This window comes from Phyllobates terribilis, unplaced genomic scaffold (genome assembly GCF_046119375.1).
Source record: "Phyllobates terribilis strain yellow unplaced genomic scaffold, ASM4611937v1 Scaffold_4__5_contigs__length_816908805, whole genome shotgun sequence".
Lineage (NCBI taxonomy): Eukaryota > Metazoa > Chordata > Amphibia > Anura > Dendrobatidae > Phyllobates > Phyllobates terribilis.
The window spans coordinates 559239413-559265423 of NW_027362764.1; the positions used below are offsets into that span (position 1 = coordinate 559239413).

General features: G+C 40.3%; 1 protein-coding gene across 2 annotated transcripts in view; it reads right to left on the reverse strand.

The window, feature by feature from the left end:
- PRELID3A (PRELI domain containing 3A) overlaps window positions 1–26011 on the reverse strand; it is a 111286-nt gene that overhangs the window by 71891 nt on the left and 13384 nt on the right. Inside the window, exon 1 of one of the 2 annotated variants that reach the window (XM_073676705.1) lies at window positions 20326–20660. The exons of the other annotated variant lie outside the window; for it this stretch is intronic. Coding sequence (XP_073532806.1) covers window positions 20326–20357 — 32 coding nt within the window. The 5' untranslated portion in view covers window positions 20358–20660. Of the gene's footprint in view, window positions 1–20325; window positions 20661–26011 lie in introns of those variants that run through there. 2 annotated transcript variants of the gene reach the window in all.

Genomic DNA, 26011 nt, shown 5'->3' on the forward strand with positions numbered 1-26011 from the left:
TATATACAGTCACTATATCACATATATATGAATGGTGGCAGTCAGGTATATACAGTCACTATATCACATATATATATGAATGGTGGTGGTCAGGTACATACAGTCACTATATCACATATATATATGAATGGTGGCGGTCAGGTACATACAGTCACTATATCACATATATATGAATGGTGGCGGTCAGGTATATACAGTCACTATATCACATATATATATGAATGGTGGCGGTCAGGTATATACAGTCACTATATCACATATATATATGAATGATGGGTGGTCAGGTATATACAGTCACTATATCACATATATATATGAATGGTGACGGTCAGGTACATACAGTCACTATATCACATATATATATGAATGGTGGCAGTCAGGTATATACAGTCACTATATCACATATATATGAATGGTAGCAGTCAGGTATATACAGTCATTATATCACATATATATATGAATGGTGGTGGTCAGGTACATACAGTCACTATATCACATATATATATGAATGGTGGCAGTCAGGTATATACAGTCACTATATCACATATATATATGAATGGTGGCGGTCAGGTATATACAGTCACTATATCACATCTATATATGAATGGTGGTGGTCAGGTACATACAGTCACTATATCACATATATATATGAATGGTGGCGGTCAGGTACATACAGTCACTATATCACATATATATGAATGGTGGTGGTCAGGTATATACAGTCACTATATCACATATATATATGAATGGTGGCAGTCAGGTACATACAGTCACTATATCACATATATATATGAATGGTGGTGGTCAGGTACATACAGTCACTATATCACATATATATATGAATGGTGGTAGTCAGGTATATACAGTCACTATATCACATATATATATGAATGGTGCCGGTCAGGTATATACAGTCACTATATCACATATATATATGAATGGTGGTGGTCAGGTACATACAGTCACTATATCACATATATATATGAATGGTGGCGGTCAGGTACATACAGTCACTATATCACATATATATGAATGGTGGCGGTCAGGTATATACAGTCACTATATCACATATATATATGAATGGTGGTGGTCAGGTACATGCAGTCACTATATCACATATATATGAATGGTGGTGGTCAGGTACATACAGTCACTATATCACATATATATATGAATGGTGGCGGTCAGGTATATACAGTCACTATATCACATATATATATGAATGGTGCCGGTCAGGTATATACAGTCACTATATCACATATATATATGAATGGTGGCGGTCAGGTACATGCAGTCACTATATCACATATATATATGAATGGTGGTGGTCAGGTATATACAGTCACTATATCACATATATATATATGAATGGTGGTGGTCAGGTACATACAGTCACTATATCACATATATATATATATATGAATGATGGGTGGTCAGGTATATACAGTCACTAAATCACATATATATATGAATGGTGGCGGTCAGGTACATACAGTCACTATATCACATATATATATATGAATGGTGGTGGTCAGGTATATACAGTCACTATATCACATATATATATATGAATGGTGGTGGTCAGGTACATACAGTCACTATATCACATATATATATATATGAATGATGGGTGGTCAGGTATATACAGTCACTATATCACATATATATATGAATGGTGGTGGTCAGGTACATACAGTCACTATATCACATATATATATGAATGGTGGTGGTCAGGTACATACAGTCACTATATCACATATATATGAATGGTGGCGGTCAGGTATATACAGTCACTATATCACATATATATATGAATGGTGGCAGTCAGGTATATACAGTCACTATATCACATATATATATATGAATGGTGGCAGTCAGGTACATACAGTCACTATATCACATATATATATGAATGATGGGTGGTCAGGTATATACAGTCACTATATCACATATATATATGAATGGTGGCGGTCAGGTACATACAGTCACTATATCACATATATATGAATGGTGGCGGTCAGGTACACACAGTCACTATATCACATATATATGAATGGTGGTGGTCAGGTATATACAGTCACTATATCACATATATATATGAATGGTGGTGGTCAGGTATATACAGTCACTATATCACATATATATGAATGGTGGTGGTCAGGTACATACAGTCACTATATCACATATATATATGAATGGTGGCAGTCAGGTACATACAGTCACTATATCACATATATATATATATGAATGGTGGCGGTCAGGTACATACAGTCACTATATCACATATATATATGAATGGTGGCAGTCAGGTACATACAGTCACTATATCACATATATATATGAATGGTGGTGGTCAGGTATATACAGTCACTATATCACATATATATATGAATGGTGGTGGTCAGGTATATACAGTCACTATATCACATATATATATGAATGGTGGCGGTCAGGTACATACAGTCACTATATCACATATATATATGAATGGTGGCAGTCAGGTACATACAGTCACTATATCACATATATATATGAATGGTGGCGGTCAGGTACATGTAGTCACTATATCACATATATATATGAATGGTGGTGGTCAGGTATATACAGTCACTATATCACATATATATATATGAATGGTGCCGGTCAGGTATATACAGTCACTATATCACATATATATATGAATGGTGGCGGTCAGGTACATGCAGTCACTATATCACATATATATATGAATGGTGGCGGTCAGGTACATACAGTCACTATATCACATATATATATATGAATGGTGGTGGTCAGGTACATACAGTCACTATATCACATATATATATATGAATGGTGGTGGTCAGGTACATACAGTCACTATATCACATATATATATATATGAATGATGGGTGGTCAGGTATATACAGTCACTAAATCACATATATATATGAATGGTGGCGGTCAGGTACATACAGTCACTATATCACATATATATGAATGGTGGCGGTCAGGTATATACAGTCACTATATCACATATATATATGAATGGTGGCAGTCAGGTATATACAGTCACTATATCACATATATATATGAATGGTGGCAGTCAGGTACATACAGTCACTATATCACATATATATATGAATGATGGGTGGTCAGGTATATACAGTCACTATATCACATATATATATGAATGATGGTGGTCAGGTACATACAGTCACTATATCACATATATATGAATGGTGGCGGTCAGGTACACACAGTCACTATATCACATATATATGAATGGTGGTGGTCAGGTATATACAGTCACTATATCACATATATATATGAATGGTGGCAGTCAGGTACATACAGTCACTATATCACATATATATATATGAATGGTGGCAGTCAGGTACATACAGTCACTATATCACATATATATATGAATGATGGGTGGTCAGGTAAATACAGTCACTATATCACATATATATATGAATGGTGGCAGTCAGGTACATGCAGTCACTATATCACATATATAAATGAATGGTGGCGGTCAGGTACATACAGTCATTATATCACATATATATATGAATGGTGGCAGTCAGGTACATACAGTCACTATATCACATATATATGAATGGTGGCGGTCAGGTATATACAGTCACTATATCACATATATATATATATGAATGGTGGCGGTGAGGTATATACAGTCAATATATCACATATATATATGAATGGTGGCAGTCAGGTACATACAGTCACTATATCACATATATATATGAATGGTGGTGGTCAGGTACATACAGTCACTATATCACATATATATATATGAATGGTGGTGGTCAGGTATATACAGTCACTATATCACATATATGAATGGTGGCGGTCAGGTATATACAGTCACTATATCACATATATATATGAATGGTGGCGGTCAGGTACATGCAGTCACTATATCACATATATATATGAATGGTGGCAGTCAGGTATATACAGTCACTATATCACATATATATATGAATGGTGGCGGTCAGGTATATACAGTCACTATATCACATATATATATGAATGGTGGCGGTCAGGTATATACAGTCACTATATCACATATATATGAATGGTGGCAGTCAGGTATATACAGTCACTATATCACATATATATATGAATGGTGGCGGTCAGGTACATACAGTCACTATATCACATATATATGAATGGTGGTGGTCAGGTATATACAGTCACTATATCACATATATATGAATGGTGGTGGTCAGGTACATACAGTCACTATATCACATATATATATGAATGGTGGCAGTCAGGTACATACAGTCACTATATCACATATATATATGAATGGTGGCGGTCAGGTTCATACAGTCACTATATCACATACATATATGAATGGTGGTGGTCAGGTATATACAGTCACTATATCACATATATATATGAATGGTGGTGGTCAGGTACATACAGTCACTATATCACATACATATATGAATGGTGGTGGTCAGGTATATACAGTCACTATATCACATATATATATGAATGGTGGTGGTCAGGTATATACAGTCACTATATCACATATATATATGAATGGTGGCGGTCAGGTACATACAGTCACTATATCACATATATATATGAATGGTGGCAGTCAGGTACATACAGTCACTATATCACATATATATATGAATGATGGGTGGTCAGGTATATACAGTCACTATATCACATATATATATGAATGGTGGCGGTCAGGTATATACAGTCACTATATCACATATATATGAATGGTGGCAGTCAGGTATATACAGTCACTATATCACATATATATATGAATGGTGGCGGTCAGGTATATACAGTCACTATATCACATATATATATGAATGGTGGCAGTCAGGTATATACAGTCACTATATCACATATATATGAATAGTGGTGGTCAGGTACATACAGTCACTATATCACATATATATATGAATGATGGGTGGTCAGGTATATACAGTCACTATATCACATATATATATGAATGGTGGCGGTCAGGTACATGCAGTCACTATATCACATATATATATGAATGGTGGCAGTCAGGTATATACAGTCACTATATCACATATATATATGAATGGTGGCGGTCAGGTACATACAGTCACTATATCACATATATATATGAATGGTGGTGGTCAGGTACATACAGTCACTATATTACATATATATGAATGGTGGCGGTCAGGTACATACAGTTACTATATCACATATATATATGAATGGTGCCGGTCAGGTATATACAGTCACTATATCACATATATATGAATGGTGGTGGTCAGGTACATACAGTCACTATATCACATATATATGAATGGTGGCAGTCAGGTACATACAGTCACTATATCACATATATATATGAATGGTGGCGGTCAGGTATATACAGTCACTATATCACATATATATATGAATGGTGGTGGTCAGGTACATACAGTCACTATATCACATATATATATATGAATGGTGGCGGTCAGGTACATACAGTCACTATATCACATATATATATGAATGGTGGCGGTCAGGTACATACAGTCACTATATCACATATATATGAATGGTGGCGGTCAGGTACATACAGTCACTATATCACATATATATATGAATGGTGGCAGTCAGGTACATACAGTCACTATATCACATATATATATGAATGATGGGAGGTCAGGTATATACAGTCACTATATCACATATATATATGAATGGTGGCGGTCAGGTACATACAGTCACTATATCACATATATATATATGAATGGTGGCGGTCAGGTATATACAGTCACTATATCACATATATATATGAATGGTGGCGGTCAGGTATATACAGTCACTATATCACATATATATATGAATGGTGGCGGTCAGGTATATACAGTCACTATATCACATATATAAATGAATGGTGGCGGTCGGGTACATACAGTCACTATATCACATATATATATGAATGGTGGCAGTCAGGTATATACAGTCACTATATCACATACATATATGAATGGTGGCAGTCAGGTACATACAGTCACTATATCACATATATATGAATGGTGGCGGTCAGGTACATACAGTCACTATATCACATATATATATGAATGGTGGCAGTCAGGTACATACAGTCACTATATCACATATATATATGAATGGTGGTGGTCAGGTATATACAGTCACTATATCACATATATATATGAATGGTGGCGGTCAGGTATATACAGTCACTATATCACATATATATATGAATGGTGGCGGTCAGGTATATACAGTCACTATATCACATATATATATATATGAATGGTGGCAGTCAGGTACATACAGTCACTATATCACATATATATATGAATGGTGGCGGTCAGGTACATACAGTCACTATATCACATATATATATGAATGGTGGCAGTCAGGTATATACAGTCACTATATCACATATATATATGAATTGTGGCGGTCAGGTACATACAGTCACTATATCACATATATATGAATGGTGGTGGTCAGGTACATACAGTCACTATATCACATATATATATGAATGGTGGCGGTCAGGTATATACAGTCACTATATCACATATATATATGAATGGTGGCAGTCAGGTATATACAGTCACTATATCACATATATATATGAATGGTGGCAGTCAGGTACATACAGTCACTATATCACATATATATATGAATGGTGACGGTCAGGTATATACAGTCACTATATCACATATATATATGAATGGTAGCGGTCAGGTATATACAGTCACTATATCACATATATATATGAATGGTGGTGGTCAGGTATATACAGTCACTATATCACATATATATGAATGGTGGCGGTCAGGTATATACAGTCACTATATCACATATATATGAATGGTGGCGGTCAGGTATATACAGTCACTATATCACATATATATGAATGGTGGCGGTCAGGTACATACAGTCACTATATCACATATATATATATGAATGGTGGCGGTCAGGTACATACAGTCACTATATCACATATATATATGAATGGTGGCGGTCAGGTATATACAGTCACTATATCACATATATATGAATGGTGCGGTCAGGTACACACAGTCACTATATCACATATATATGAATGGTGGCAGTCAGGTACATACAGTCACTATATCACATATATATATGAATTGTGGCGGTCAGGTACATACAGTCACTATATCACATATATATGAATGGTGGCGGTCAGGTACATACAGTCACTATATCACATATATATATATGAATGGTGGCAGTCAGGTATATACAGTCACTTTATCACATATATATATGAATGGTGGCAGTCAGGTACATACAGTCACTATATCACATATATATATGAATGGTGGCGGTCAGGTACATACAGTCACTATATCACATATATATATGAATGGTGGCAGTCAGGTACATACAGTCACTATATCACATATATATATATGAATGGTGGTGGTCAGGTACATACAGTCACTATATCACATATATATATGAATGGTGGCAGTCAGGTACATACAGTCACTATATCACATATATATACAGTACAGACCAAAAGTTTGGACACACCTTCTCATTTAAAGATTTTTCTGTATTTTCATGACTATGAAAATTGTACATTTACACTGAAGGCATCAAAACTATGAATTAACACATGTGGAATTATATACTTAACAAAAAAGTGTGAAACAACTGAAAATATGTCTTATATTCTAGGTTCTTCACAGTAGCCACCTTTTGCTTTGATGACTGCTTTGCACACTCTTGGCATTCTCTTGATGAGCTTCAAGAGGTAGTCACCAGAAATGGTTTTCACTTCACAGGTGTGCCCTGTCAGGTTTAATAAGTGGGATTTCTTACCTTATTAATGGAGTTGGGACCATCAGTTGTGTTGTGCAGAAGCCTGGTGCATACACAGCTGATAGTCCTACTGAATAGACTGTTAGAATTTGTATTATGGCAAGAAAAAAGCAGCTAAGTAAAGAAAAATGAGTGGCCATCATTACATTAAGAAATGAAGGTCAGTCAGTCTGAAAAATTGGGAAAACTTTGAAAGTGTCCCCAAGTACAGTTGCAAAAACCATCAAGCGCTACAAAGAAACTGGCTCACATGAGGACCGCCCCAGGAAAGGAAGACCAAGAGTCACCTCTGCTTCTGAGGATAAGTTTATCTGAGTCACCAGCCTCAGAAATCGCAGGTTAACAGCAGCTCAGATTAGAGACCAGGTCAATGCCACACAGAGTTCTAGCAGCAGACACATCTCTTCAACAACTGTTAAGAGGAGACTTTGTGCAGCAGGCCTTCATGGTAAAATAGCTGCTAGAAAACCACTGCTAAGGACAGGCAACAAGCAGAAGAGACTTGTTTGGGCTAAAGAACACAAGGAATGGACATTAGACCAGTGGAAATCTGTGCTTTGGTCTGATGAGTCCAAATTTGAGATCTTTGGTTCCAACCACCGTGTCTTTGTGCGACGCAGAAAAGGTGAACGCATGGACTCTACATGCCTGGTTCCCACTGTGAAGCATGGAGGAGGAGGTGTGATGGTGTGGGGGTGCTTTGCTGATGACACTGTTGGGGATTTATTCATAATTGAAGGCATACTGAACCAGCATGGCTACCACAGCATCTTGCAGCGGCATGCTATTCCATCCGGTTTGCGTTTAGTTAGACCATCATTTATTTTTCAACAGGACAATGACCCCAAACACACCTCCAGGCTGTGTAAGGGCTATTTGACCAAGAAGGAGAGTGATGGGGTGCTACGCCAGATGACCTGGCCTCCACAGTCACCAGACCTGAACCCAATCGAGATGGTTTGGGGTGAGCTGGACCGCAGAGTGAAGGCAAAAGGGCCAAAAAGTGCTAAGCATCTCTGGGAACTCCGTCAAGATTGTTGGAAGACCATTTCCGGTGACTACCTCTTGAAACTCATCAAGAGAATGCCAAGAGTGTGCAAAGCAGTCATCAAAGCAAAAGGTGGCTACTCTGAAGAACCTAGAATATAAGACATATTTTCAGTTGTTTCACACTTTTTTGTTAAGTATATAATTCCACATGTGTTAATTCATAGTTTTGATGCCTTCAGTGTGAATGTACAATTTTCATAGTCATGAAAATACAGAAAAATCTTTAAATGAGAAGGTGTGTCCAAACTTTTGGTCTGTACTGTATATGAATGGTGGCGGTCAGGTACATACAGTCACTATATCACATATATATATATGAATGGTGGTGGTCAGGTACATACAGTCACTATATCACATATATATATATGAATGGTGGTGGTCAGGTACATACAGTCACTATATCACATATATATATATGAATGGTGGCGGTCAGGTACATACAGTCACTATATCACATATATATATATGAATGGTGGCGGTCAGGTACATACAGTCACTATATCACATATATATATATGAATGGTGGTGGTCAGGTACATACAGTCACTATATCACATATATATATATGAATGGTGGCAGTCAGGTACATACAGTCACTATCACATATATATATATGAATGGTGGCGGTCAGGTACATACAGTCACTATATCACATATATATGAATGGTGGCGGTCAGGTACATACAGTCACTATATCACATATATATATGAATGGTGGCGGTCAGGTACATACAGTCACTATATCACATATATATATATGAATGGTGGCAGTCAGGTATATACAGTCACTATATCACATATATATGAATGGTGGCGGTCAGGTACATACAGTCACTATATCACATATATATATATGAATGGTGGCGGTCAGGTACATACAGTCACTATATCACATATATATATGAATGGTGCCGGTCAGGTATATACAGTCACTATATCACATATATATGAATGGTGGCGGTCAGGTACATACAGTCACTATATCACATATATATATATATATGAATGGTGGCAGTCAGGTATATACAGTCACTATATCACATATATATATGAATGGTGGCAGTCAGGTACGTACAGTCACTATATCACATATATATGAATGGTGGCAGTCAGGTACACACAGTCACTATATCACATATATATATATGAATGGTGGCAGTCAGGTACATACAGTCACTATCACATATATATATATGAATGGTGGCGGTCAGGTACATACAGTCACTATATCACATATATATGAATGGTGGCGGTCAGGTACATACAGTCACTATATCACATATATATATGAATGGTGGCGGTCAGGTACATACAGTCACTATATCACATATATATATATGAATGGTGGCAGTCAGGTATATACAGTCACTATATCACATATATATGAATGGTGGCGGTCAGGTACATACAGTCACTATATCACATATATATATATGAATGGTGGCGGTCAGGTACATACAGTCACTATATCACATATATATATGAATGGTGCCGGTCAGGTATATACAGTCACTATATCACATATATATGAATGGTGGCGGTCAGGTACATACAGTCACTATATCACATATATATATATATATGAATGGTGGCAGTCAGGTATATACAGTCACTATATCACATATATATATGAATGGTGGCAGTCAGGTACGTACAGTCACTATATCACATATATATGAATGGTGGCAGTCAGGTACACACAGTCACTATATCACATATATATATATGAATGGTGGGGGTCAGGTACATACAGTCACTATATCACATATATATATATGAATGGTGGCGGTCAGGTATATACAGTCACTATATCACATATATATATATGAATGGTGGGGGTCAGGTACATACAGTCACTATATCACATATATATATATGAATGGTGGCGGTCAGGTATATACAGTCACTATATCACATATATATATGAATGGTGGCGGTCAGGTATATACAGTCACTATATCACATATATATGAATGGTGGCGGTCAGGTACATACAGTCACTATATCACATATATATATATGAATGGTGGCGGTCAGGTACATACAGTCACTATATCACATATATATGAATGGTGGTGGTCAGGTATATACAGTCACTATATCACATATATATGAATGGTGGTGGTCAGGTATATACAGTCACTATATCACATATATATATGAATGGTGGCGGTCAGGTATATACAGTCACTATATCACATATATATGAATGGTGGTGGTCAGGTATATACAGTCACTATATCACATATATATGAATGGTGGTGGTCAGGTATATACAGTCACTATATCACATATATATATGAATGGTGGCGGTCAGGTATATACAGTCACTATATCACATATATATGAATGGTGGTGGTCAGGTATATACAGTCACTATATCACATATATATATGAATGGTGGCGGTCAGGTATATACAGTCACTATATCACATATATATGAATGGTGGTGGTCAGGTATATACAGTCACTATATCACATATATATATGAATGGTGGCGGTCAGGTATATACAGTCACTATATCACATATATATGAATGGTGGTGGTCAGGTATATACAGTCACTATATCACATATATATATGAATGGTGGCGGTCAGGTACATACAGTCACTATATCACATATATATATATGAATGGTGGTGGTCAGGTACATACAGTCACTATATCACATATATATATGAATGGTGGTGGTCAGGTACATACAGTCACTATATCACATATATATATGAATGGTGGCAGTCAGGTATATACAGTCACTATATCACATATATATATGAATTGTGGCGGTCAGGTACATACAGTCACTATATCACATATATATGAATGGTGGTGGTCAGGTACATACAGTCACTATATCACATATATATGAATGGTGGTGGTCAGGTATATACAGTCACAATATCACATATATATGAATGGTGGCGGTCAGGTACATACAGTCACTATATCACATATATATATATATGAATGGTGGTGGTCAGGTACATACAGTCACTATATCACATATATATATGAATGGTGGCGGTCAGGTACATACAGTCACTATATCACATATATATGAATGGTGGCAGTCAGGTATATACAGTCACTATATCACATATACATGAATGGTGGCGGTCAGGTACATACAGTCACTATATCACATATATATATATGAATGGTGGCGGTCAGGTACATACAGTCACTATATCACATATATATATGAATGGTGGCAGTCAGGTATATACAGTCACTATATCACATATATATATGAATGGTGGCAGTCAGGTATATACAGTCACTATATCACATATATATATGAATGGTGGCGGTCAGGTACATACAGTCACTATATCACATATATATATGAATGGTGGCAGTCAGGTACATACAGTCACTATATCACATTCACATATATATATGAATGGTGACGGTCAGGTATATACAGTCACTATATCACATATATATATGAATGGTAGCAGTCAGGTATATACAGTCACTATATCACATATATATGAATGGTGGCGGTCAGGTACATACAGTCACTATATCACATATATATATATGAATGGTGGCGGTCAGGTACATACAGTCACTATATCACATATATATATGAATGGTGGTGGTCAGGTATATACAGTCACTATATCACATATATATGAATGGTGGCGGTCAGGTACACACAGTCACTATATCACATATATATGAATGGTGGCAGTCAGGTACATACAGTCACTATATCACATATATATATGAATTGTGGCGGTCAGGTACATACAGTCACTATATCACATATATATGAATGGTGGCGGTCAGGTACATACAGTCACTATATCACATATATATATGAATGGTGGTGGTCAGGTATATACAGTCACTATATCACATATATATATGAATGGTGGCGGTCAAGTACATACAGTCACTATATCACATATATATGAATGGTGGTCAGGTATATACAGTCACTATATCACATATATATATATGAATGGTGGCGGTCAGGTACATACAGTCACTATATCACATATATATATGAATGGTGGTGGTCAGGTACATACAGTCACTATATCACATATATATATGAATGGTGGTGGTCAGGTACATACAGTCACTATATCACATATATATATATGAATGGTGGTGGTCAGGTACATACAGTCACTATAACACATATATATATGAATGGTGGCGGTCAGGTACATACAGTCACTATATCACATATATATATGAATGGTGGCAGTCAGGTACATACAGTCACTATATCACATATATATATATGAATGATGGGTGGTCAGGTACATACAGTCACTATATCACATATATATATGAATGGTGGCAGTCAGGTACATACAGTCACTATATCACATATATATATGAATGGTGGTGGTCAGGTACATACAGTCACTATATCACATATATATATGAATGGTGGTGGTCAGGTACATACAGTCACTATATCACATATATATATGAATGATGGGTGGTCAGGTATATACAGTCACTATATCACATATATATATGAATGGTGGCGGTCAGGTATATACAGTCACTATATCACATATATATATGAATGGTGGTGGTCAGGTATATACAGTCACTATATCACATATATATATGAATGGTGCCGGTCAGGTATATACAGTCACTATATCACATATATATATGAATGGTGGCGGTCAGGTATATACAGTCACTATATCACATATATATATATGAATGGTGGCGGTCAGGTACATACAGTCACCATATCACATATATATATGAATGGTGGCGGTCAGGTACATACAGTCACCATATCACATATATATAGGAATGGTGGCGGTCAGGTATATACAGTCACTATATCACATATATATATGAATGGTGGCGGTCAGGTACATACAGTCACCATATCACATATATATAGGAATGGTGGTGGTCAGGTACATACAGTCACTATATCACATATATATATGAATGATGGGTGGTCAGGTATATACAGTCACTATATCACATATATATATGAATGGTGGCGGTCAGGTACATACAGTCACTATATCACATATATATATGAATGGTGGCAGTCAGGTATATACAGTCACTATATCACATATATATATGAATGGTGGCAGTCAGGTATATACAGTCATTATATCACATATATATATGAATGGTGGTGGTCAGGTACATACAGTCACTATATCACATATATATATGAATGGTGCCGGTCAGGTATATACAGTCACTATATCACATATATATGAATGGTGGTGGTCAGGTATATACAGTCACTATATCACATATATATATGAATGGTGGTGGTCAGGTACATACAGTCACTATATCACATATATATATGAATGGTGGTGGTCAGGTACATACAGTCACTATATCACATATATATATGAATGGTGGCGGTCAGGTATATACAGTCACTATATCACATATATATATGAATGGTGCCGGTCAGGTATATACAGTCACTATATCACATATATATATGAATGGTGGTGGTCAGGTACATACAGTCACTATATCACATATATATATGAATGGTGGCGGTCAAGTACATACAGTCACTATATCACATATATATGAATGGTGGCGGTCAGGTATATACAGTCACTATATCACATATATATATGAATGGTGGCAGTCAGGTATATACAGTCACTATATCACATATATATATGAATGGTGCCGGTCAGGTATATACAGTCACTATATCACATATATATATGAATGGTGGCGGTCAGGTACATGTAGTCACTATATCACATATATATATGAATGGTGGTGGTCAGGTATATACAGTCACTATATCACATATATATATGAATGGTGGTGGTCAGGTACATAAAGTCACTATATCACATATATATATATGAATGATGGGTGGTCAGGTATATACAGTCACTATATCACATATATATATATGAATGGTGGCGGTCAGGTACATACAGTCACTATATCACATATATATATATGAATGGTGGCGGTCAGGTACATACAGTCACTATATCACATATATATATGAATGGTGGCGGTCAGGTACATGCAGTCACTATATCACATATATATATGAATGGTGGTGGTCAGGTATATACAGTCACTATATCACATATATATATGAATGGTGGCGGTCAGGTACATGCAGTCACTATATCACATATATATATGAATGGTGGTGGTCAGGTATATACAGTCACTATATCACATATATATATGAATGGTGGCGGTCAGGTACATGCAGTCACTATATCACATATATATATGAATGGTGGTGGTCAGGTACATATAGTCACTATATCACATATATATATGAATGGTGGTGGTCAGGTACATACAGTCACTATATCACATATATATATATGAATGATGGGTGGTCAGGTATATACAGTCACTATATCACATATACAGTACAGACCAAAAGTTTGGACACACCTTCTCATTTAAAGATTTTTCTGTATTTTCATGACTATGAAAATTGTACATTCACACTGAAGGCCTCAAAACTATGAATTAACACATGTGGAATTATATACTTAACAAAAAAGTGTGAAACAACTGAAAATATGTCTTATATTCTAGGTTCTTCAAAGTAGCCTCCTTTTGCTTTGATGACTGCTTTGCACACTCTTGGCATTCTCTTGATGAGCTTCAAGAGGTAGTCACCGGAAATGGTTTTCACTTCACAGGTGTGCCCTGTCAGGTTTAATAAGTGGGATTTCTTGCCTTATAAATGGGGTTGGGACCATCAGTTGTGTTGTGCAGAAGTCTGGTGGATACACAGCTGATAGTACTACTGAATAGACTGTTAGAATTTGTATTATGGCAAGAAAAAAGCAGCTAAGTAAAGAAAAAACGAGTGGCCATCATTACTTTAAGAAATGAAGGTCAGTCAGTCTGAAAAATTGGGAAAACTTTCAGTTGCAAAGACCATCAAGCGCTACAAAGAAACTGGCTCACATGAGGACCGCCCCAGGAAAGGAAGACCAAGAGTCACCTCTGCTTCTGAGGATAAGTTTATCCGAGTCACCAGCCTCAGAAATCGCAGGTTAACAGCAGCTCAGATTAGAGACCAGGTCAATGCCACACAGAGTTCTAGCAGCAGACACATCATTTCAACAACTGTTAAGAGGAGACTTTGTGCAGCATTCATGGTAAAATAGCTGCTAGGAAAGCACTGCTAAGGACAGGCAACAAGCAGAAGAGACTTGTTTGGCTAAAGAACACAAGGAATGAACATTAGACCAGTGGACATCTGTGCTTTGGTCTGAGTTCAAATTTGAGATCTTTGGTTCCAACCACCATGTCTTTGTGCGACGCAGAAAAGGTGAATGGATGGACTCTACATGCCTGGTTCCCACCGTGAAGCATGGAGGAGGAGGTGTGATGGTGTGGGGGTGCTTTGCTGGTGACACTGTTGAGGATTTATTCAAAATTGAAGGCATACTGAACCAGCATGTCTACCACAGCATCTTGCAGCGGCATGCTATTCCATCCCGTTTGCGTTTAGTTGGACCATCATTTATTTTTCAACAGGACAATGACCCAAACACACCTCCAGGCTGTGTAAGGGCTATTTGACCAAGAAGGAGAGTGATGGGGTGCTACGCCAGATGACCTGGCCTCCACAGTCACCAGACCTGAACCCAATCGAGATGGTTTGGGGTGAGCTGGACCGCAGAGTGCTAAGCATCTCTGGGAACTCCTTCAAGATTGCTGGAAGACCATTTCCAGTGACTACCTCTTGAAGCTCATCAAGAGAATGCCAAGAGTGTGCAAAGCATTCATCAATGCAAAAGGTAGCTACTTTGAAAAACCTAGAATATAAGACATATTTTCAGTTGTTTCACACTTTTTTGTTAAGTATATAATTCCACATATGTTAATTCATAGTTTTGATGCCTTCAGTGTGAATGTACAATTTTCATAGTCAAGAAAATACAGAAAAATCTTTAAATGAGAAGGTGTGTCCAAACTTTTGGTCTGTACTGTATATATGAATGGTGGCGGTCAGGTACATACAGTCACTATATCACATATATATATATGAATGGTGGCGGTCAGGTATATACAGTTACTATATCACATATATATATATATGAATGGTGGCAGTCAGGTATATACAGTTACTATATCACACATATATATATATATATATATGAATGGTGGCAGTCAGGTACATAAGGTCACTATATCACATATATATATGAATGGTGGTGGTCAGGTATATACAGTCACTATATCACATATATATATGAATGGTGGCGGTCAGGTACATGCAGTCACTATATCACATATATATATGAATGGTGGTGGTCAGGTATATACAGTCACTATATCACATATATATATGAATGGTGGTGGTCAGGTATATACAGTCACTATATCACATATATATATGAATGGTGGTGGTCAGGTACATACAGTCACTATATCACATATATATATGAATGGTGGTGGTCAGGTACATACAGTCACTATATCACATATATATATGAATGATGGGTGGTCAGGTATATACAGTCACTATATCACATATATCTATGAATGGTGGCGGTCAGGTACATACAGTCACTATATCACATATATATATATGAATGGTGGCGGTCAGGTATATACAGTCACTATATCACATATATATATATGAATGGTGGTGGTCAGGTATATACAGTCACTATATCACATATATATATGAATGGTGGTGGTCAGGTACATACAGTCACTATATCACATATATATATGAATGGTGGTGGTCAGGTACATACAGTCACTATATCACATATATATATGAATGATGGGTGGTCAGGTATATACAGTCACTATATCACATATATCTATGAATGGTGGCGGTCAGGTACATACAGTCACTATATCACATATATATATATGAATGGTGGTGGTCAGGTACATACAGTCACTATATCACATATATATATATATGAATGGTGGCGGTCAGGTATATACAGTCACTATATCACATATATATATATGAATGGTGGCAGTCAGGTACATACAGTCACTATATCACATATATATATATATGAATGGTGGCAGTCAGGTACATACAGTCACTATATCACATATATATATATATGAATGGTGGCAGTCAGGTACATACAGTCACTATATCACATATATATATATGAATGGTGGCAGTCAGGTACATACAGTCACTATATCACATATATATATGAATGGTGGTGGTCAGGTATATACAGTCACTATATCACATATATATATGAATGGTGGCAGTCAGGTACATACAGTCACTATATCACATATATATATATGAATGGTGGCAGTCAGGTACATACAGTCACTATATCACATATATATATGAATGGTGCCGGTCAGGTATATACAGTCACTATATCACATATATATATGAATGGTGGCGGTCAGGTATATACAGTCACTATATCACATATATATATATGAATGGTGGCAGTCAGGTACATACAGTCACTATATCACATATATATATGAATGGTGGTGGTCAGGTATATACAGTCACTATATCACATATATATGAATAGTGGTGGTCAGGTATATACAGTCACTATATCACATATATATATGAATGGTGCCGGTCAGGTATATACAGTCACTATATCACATATATATATGAATGGTGGCGGTCAAGTACATACAGTCACTATATCACATATATATGAATGGTGGCGGTCAGGTATATACAGTCACTATATCACATATATATATGAATGGTGGTGGTCAGGTACATACAGTCACTATATCACATATATATATGAATGGTGGTGGTCAGGTACATACAGTCACTATATCACATATATATATGAATGGTGGTGGTCAGGTATATACAGTCACTATATCACATATATATATGAATGGTGGTGGTCAGGTATATACAGTCACTATATCACATATATATATGAATAGTGGTGGTCAGGTACATACAGTCACTATATCACATATATATATATATGAATGGTGGCGGTCAGGTATATACAGTCACTATATCACATATATATGAATGGTGGCGGTCAGGTATATACAGTCACTATATCACATATATATATATGAATGGTGGCGGTCAGGTACATACAGTCACTATATCACATATATATATGAATGGTGGTGGTCAGGTACATACAGTCACTATATCACATATATATATGAATGGTGGTAGTCAGGTACATACAGTCACTATATCACATATATATATGAATGGTGGCGGTCAGGTACATACAGTCACTATATCACATATATATATGAATGGTGGTGGTCAGGTACATACAGTCACTATATCACATATATATATGAATGGTGGCGGTCAGGTATATACAGTCACTATATCACATATATATATGAATGGTGGCGGTCAGGTATATACAGTCACTATATCACATATATATATGAATGGTGGCGGTCAGGTACATACAGTCACTATATCACATATATATATGAATGGTGGCGGTCAGGTACATACAGTCACTATATCACATACATATATGAATGGTGGCGGTCAGGTATATACAGACACTATATCACATATATATATGAATGGTGGCGGTCAGGTACATACAGTCACTATATCACATATATATATGAATGGTGGCGGTCAGGTATATACAGTCACTATATCACATATATATATATGAATGGTGGCAGTCAGGTATATACAGTCACTATATCACATATATATATGAATGGTGGCGGTCAGGTACATACAGTCACTATATCACATACATATATGAATGGTGGCGGTCAGGTATATACAGTCACTATATCACATACATATATGAATGGTGGCGGTCAGGTATATACAGTCACTATATCACATATATATATGAATGGTGGCGGTCAGGTACATACAGTCACTATATCACATACATATATGAATGGTGGCGGTCAGGTATATACAGTCACTATATCACATACATATATGAATGGTGGCGGTCAGGTATATACAGTCACTATATCACATATATATATGAATGGTGGCAGTCAGGTATATACAGACACTATATCACATATATATATGAATGGTGGCGGTCAGGTACATACAGTCACTATATCACATACATATATGAATGGTGGCGGTCAGGTATATACAGTCACTATATCACATACATATATGAATGGTGGCGGTCAGGTATATACAGTCACTATATCACATATATATATGAATGGTGGCGGTCAGGTATATACAGTCACTATATCACATATATATATGAATGGTGGTGGTCAGGTACATACAGTCACTATATCACATATATATATGAATGGTGTCGGTCAGGTACATACAGTCACTATATCACATATATATATGAATGGTGGTGGTCAGGTACATACAGTCACTATATCACATATATATATGAATGGGGCGGTCAGGAGTATACAGTAATATAGTGTCACCTATATACAGCCATATCATGTATATACATATATAGCCCCTGCTGTGCAGACCCAGGACAATGGCCGCGGGTACCTGAACACATGCTCCGAGCTCCAGATCCTCATGTCTTCCTCCCTGTGCGGAGAAGCTGCGCTCAGTGCGGTGTGGAGCTGCTCATCACCGGGGACGGCTCCTCAGCCCTGTAGATGCGCGTCCGGCATGCGGCATGTCTGGACGGGGGACGGTCGGGGATCGGTGCTCTGTGCAGTGGGTGTGAGGGCTCCGGGGTACCCGGCTCCGCCGTTGCCTCCCTGGTTACCGGCTGCTGAGGATGCGCATTCCCTCCCTCCCTCCACCGTGTCGCATCAGCAGCAGCAGCAGCGCACGTCACCACGGGGCTCCTGCCATTACTGTGAGGGCTGGACCAGTGCATTGTGTTCTGTGCTGCCCTGGGGGAGGCCCATGGAGGAGCACGGCTGCCTCCGGATACCAGCAGATGGCATTCACTGCAGCACGGGCTGTCACTGGGCGCCATGGCCGAGCTGCCGCCATTCTCAGCGCAGCTCTTGTATTAATGGCTCATGGGGACTTAAAGGAAGGAGAACTGATCCCCTGATCACAGCTTCTGTGGCCTCCTGTTACCTGTGCAAGGGGCAGACACATCATTGGTGAAGCCTGTGCAGCCCCATGGGGGCCCAGGGGACCACATTACCTAACAGTACATTATATTGAGCTATTGGAGCACAAAGTGCCCATATACTGTTCTTGCACAGGTGTCTTCTGTCTGTGTACGCCCCTCACCTGCGCTCAGCACCCACCATGACCTGGCACCACCATGCCGTAAGAATGCTTTGAAAAAAATAAGAGTTATCATTTATCAACAAAATGTAAAGTGAGTGATCAAAAGAAATCTAAAATCAGTATTTGCCGCCTGTGACCACCGTTTGCCTTCAAAGCATCAATTCTAGGTACAGAAGAACAAAGAGTCCTGGAAGTGATGATGCGGCCCCCCACAAAGCCTGATCTCACCATCATGGAGTCTGTCTGTGGGGTCATATCATCACTTGCAGGACTTTATTCTTTACTTACATATAGAAATAGTACGGGGTGTGAAATCCTGCTGACAGATTTCCTTTAAAATTTACTTTTAAAAAAAGGAATGATCCCTTTAAATTGACCCTTTTAAATTTTCACAAAGAAAAGTCTGGCTATGAAGACTGATGCATGAAGAGTATACGAACAACACTAATTACTAATTAGGAGTGTGTGTATTACTCATTTTCCCGTCTTCATCCGGTCTATACCATCATGAGGACGCTCATCTTTCAGCTCATGCAGAATTTAACATACAATATATTTAGCTGATTGCTTTTTAGCATTCCATGGTGCTATAGCAATTTAAATGGTCAAAACCAGTAATAATCCTTCCCCCCTTACCCTACATGGTAATCTTTCTATTATACCTTTTCTCTGATTGTTCCGCACCTGGTTTTGGCTCCCACTCCTGAGAAAAAATGCTGACCAAATACTTATAGTGGGGCTGTTGCCTTACTGATGGCCTTCAGGACTTTTCTAGTCCAGTTATGTAGTTTGTAAGCAGAGATGACCTCTTTGCAAGCTTCACTTCTGATATCGTTGATCTTCTAAATATTGAAATTGACAGCCGAATCTTACATCATTGCAAAATTGACCGCTGTCTGAGGAAGCGGCTCTCGAAACATCACAACTGCTAAACTCGTTCCTAGTGGTGTCTCCACATGGATCTCACAGAGAAACATCACATACAGCGGACATAGAGTGGACATACAGCGGACATACAGCGGACATAGTTGAATAGTTATTGTAAAAAATCTTTGTTATTTTCGAATGATGCATGATATGGCTGTCAAACATAATGTTGAGGAGGTAAAGGGCCAGATTCTTTAAAACTTGGATGTACACGCCAGCCTCAATTAAGCGGTGTTTTGGAGCAGGATGACCCAAACTAATTAAGAGGGGCACATCACTAAATGTATTTGGCACACCGTTTCAGTGGCATGTGCCTCTCCAGAAATGTTACTCCAGAGCAGGGTCCTCAAACTACGGCCCGCGGGCCACATGCGGCCCGCGGAGGACTTTCATCCGGCCCACCGGGCTATGGGCGGAGGAGAGGGGAGCGGTGTCAGCGCCCGCCCTTCTCCCCCGCTTGCTCAGGGCCCCGGCAGCCGGATACTTACCTCTCCCCGTGCCTCCACAGATCCGCTGTCTTCCTGCTCTGCGCTTCCTGTGACGTCTCAGGTCAGAGGGCGCGGTGACGTCTTTACACCGCGCCCTCCCGAGTGCCGTCACAGGCAGCGCAGAGCGGGACAACGCCGCCGCGACGCTGGAGTCCAGACCAGAGTAGAGCAGCGGCAGCAAGTGAGAAGTGAGGTGAGTATTGGATTTATTTTTTTTTTTAATGTATGGAGGCATAGGTCATTATATGGGGGGGGGTGACATCCTGCAAGTGGTATAATATGGGGGGGTGACATCCTGCATGGGGCATTATATGGGGGGGTGACATGCTGCATGTGGCATTATATGGCGGGGTGACATGCTGCATGTGGCATTATATGGGGGGTGACATGCTGCATGTGGCATTATATGGGGGGTGACATGCTGCATGTGGCATTATATGGGGGGGTGACATGCTGCATGGGGCATTATATGGGGGGGTGACATGCTGCATGGGGCATTATATGGGGGGGTGACATGCTGCATGGGACATTATATGGGGGGGTGACATGCTGCATGGGGCATTATAAAGACAGGGGAGTGATATCCTGCTTGGGGCTTAATATATGGGGGGTGACATCCTGCATGGGGCATTATATGGGGGGTGACATCCTGCATGGGGCATTATATGGGGGGGGGACATCCTGCATGGCGCATTATATGGGGGGGGACATCCTGCATGGGGCATAATATGGGGGGGGTGACATGCTGCATGGGGCATAATATGGGTGGGTGACATGCTGCATGGGGCATAATATGGGGGGGGTGACATGCTGCATGGGGCATTATATGGGGTTTGGCATCCAGCATGGGGCATTATAAGGGGGGAACAACCTGCATGGGGCATTATAAGGAGTGGAATAGCCTGCATATGGCATTATAAGGGGGAAACAGCCTGCCTATTGGGAACATTTACCTGCCCATTGAGGACCTATGCTGCCTATTGGGGATATTTACCTGCCTATTGGAGATATTTACCTGCCTATTGGGGACATTTATCTGCCTATTGGGGACCTATGCTGCCTATTGGCTACATTTACCTGCCTATTGGAGACCTATGCTGCCTATTGGGGATATTTACCTGCCTATTCGGGACATTTACCTGCCTATTGGGGACATTTACCTGCCTATTGGGGACATTTACCTGCCTATTGGGGACCTATGCTGCCTATTGGGGATATTTACCTGCCTATTGAGGACCGATGCTGCCTATTGGGGACATTTACCTGCCTATTGAGGACCTATGCTGCCTATTGGGGACCTATGCTGCCTATTGGGGATATTTACCTGCCTATTGGGGACATTTACCTGCCTATTGGGGATATTTACCTGCCTATTGAGGACCTATGCTGCCTATTGAGGACCTATGCTGCCTATTGGGGATATTTACCTGCCTATTGGGGACATTTACCTGCCTATTGGGGACATTTACCTGCCTATTGGGGACATTTACCTGCCTATTGAAGACTGATGTTGCCTATTGGGGACATTTACCTGCCTATTGAGGACCTATGCTGCCTATTGAGGACCTATGCTGCCTATTGAGGATATTTACCTGCCTATTGAGGACCGATGCTGCCTATTGGGGACATTTACCTGCCTATTGAGGACCTATGCTGCCTATTGGGTACAGTTACCTACCTATTGAAATACCGGTTGATTTAACTTTACTTGTTCTTCATTTTAAATATTGTATTTGTTCCTGTATTGTTTTTTTTTTACTACAAAATAAGATATGTGCAGTGTGCATAGGAATTTGTTCATAGTTTTTTTTAAAAACTATATTCCGGCTGTTATGCACACGCCCGGACTGACTGGCGTGTGCGGGTGTTGTGGTTCCACTGGACCATGAACCGGAGAGTGCCTGGAGGGGCGTGACTAAGTATCTGGCCGATCCGACCAAGATGGCACGACGGCATACGACGCCAGTGCACCAGGGAGAAACCGGGCAGAAGGACCAGGTGCTACTCCAGGTCAAACTCTGGACACGGGGGTTGACCCACACAGGGATTACTGGAACAGGCTGGTTAGGCTGGCGCACAGACTGGAGGGTATAGGCAGGCACGACTGGTATGCAGGCAGGCGGGTAAAGGCAAGCGCAGCTAGAGTGCAGACAGGGAGGCACTAGCAGGTAGGAACACAGGCGGGATAGGACCCAGTACACACTGGGACTCAGGAACAATACAGGCAGAGGGGTACAGGCCGAAAGGACGGGCTGGAGCACAGAAAGGTTAAGACCCAGTACAGACTGGGTCACAGAACCGCAGATGCGGTAGACAACCACAGCAGAGAGGGAACGCCCGAAGTGGTGGGCAAGAACAGAGCAGGACAGGACTGCCGGAGCAGCGGGCAGAAGCAGGGCAGGACAGGACAGGACTGCCGGAGCAGCGGGCAGAAGCAGGACAGGACAGGACTGCCGGAGCAGCGGGCAGAAGCAGGGCAGGACAGGACAGGACTGCCGGAGCAGCGGGCAGAAGCAGGGCAGGACAGGACAGGACTGCCGGAGCAGCGGGCAGAAGCAGGGCAGGACAGGACAGGACTGCCGGAGCAGCGGGCAGAAGCAGGGCAGGACAGGACAGGACTGCCGGAGCAGCGGGCAGAAGCAGGGCAGGACAGGACAGGACTGCCGGAGCAGCGGGCAGAAGCAGGGCAGGACAGGACAGGACTGCCGGAGCAGCGGGCAGAAGCAGGGCAGGACAGGACAGGACTGCCGGAGCAGCGGGCAGAAGCAGGGCAGGACAGGACAGGACTGCCGGAGCAGCGGGCAGAAGCAGGGCAGGACAGGACAGGACTGCCGGAGCAGCGGGCAGAAGCAGGGCAGGACAGGACAGGACTGCCGGAGCAGCGGGCAGAAGCAGGGCAGGACAGGACAGGACTGCCGGAGCAGCGGGCAGAAGCAGGGCAGGACAGGACAGGACTGCCGGAGCAGCGGGCAGAAGCAGGGCAGGACAGGACAGGACTGCCGGAGCAGCGGGCAGAAGCAGGACAGGACAGGACTGCCGGAGCAGCGGGCAGAAGCAGGGCAGGACAGGACAGGACTGCCGGAGCAGCGGGCAGAAGCAGGGCAGGACAGGACAGGACTGCCGGAGCAGCGGGCAGAAGCAGGGCAGGACAGGACTGCCGGAGCAGCGGGCAGAAGCAGGGCAGGACAGGACTGCCGGAGCAGCGGGCAGAAGCAGGGCAGGACAGGACTGCCGGAGCAGCGGGCAGGGCAGGACAGGACTGCCGGAGCAGTGAGCAAAAGGGTCAGAGCGGAGCAAGGCTGCCGGAGCAGTGAGCAAAAGGGTCAGAGCGGAGCAAGGCTGCGGAGCAGTGAGCAAGGAGTCAGAGCAGGCTAGAACCGCCGGAGCGGTAAGCAAAGGAGTCAGAGCAGACTAGAACCGCCGGAGCGGTGAGCAAAGGAGTCAGAGCAGACTAGAACCGCCGGAGCGGTGAGCAAAGGAGTCAGAGCAGGCTAGAACCGCCGGAGCGGTGAGCAAAGGAGTCAGAGCAGGCTAGAACCGCCGGAGCGGTGAGCAAAGGAGTC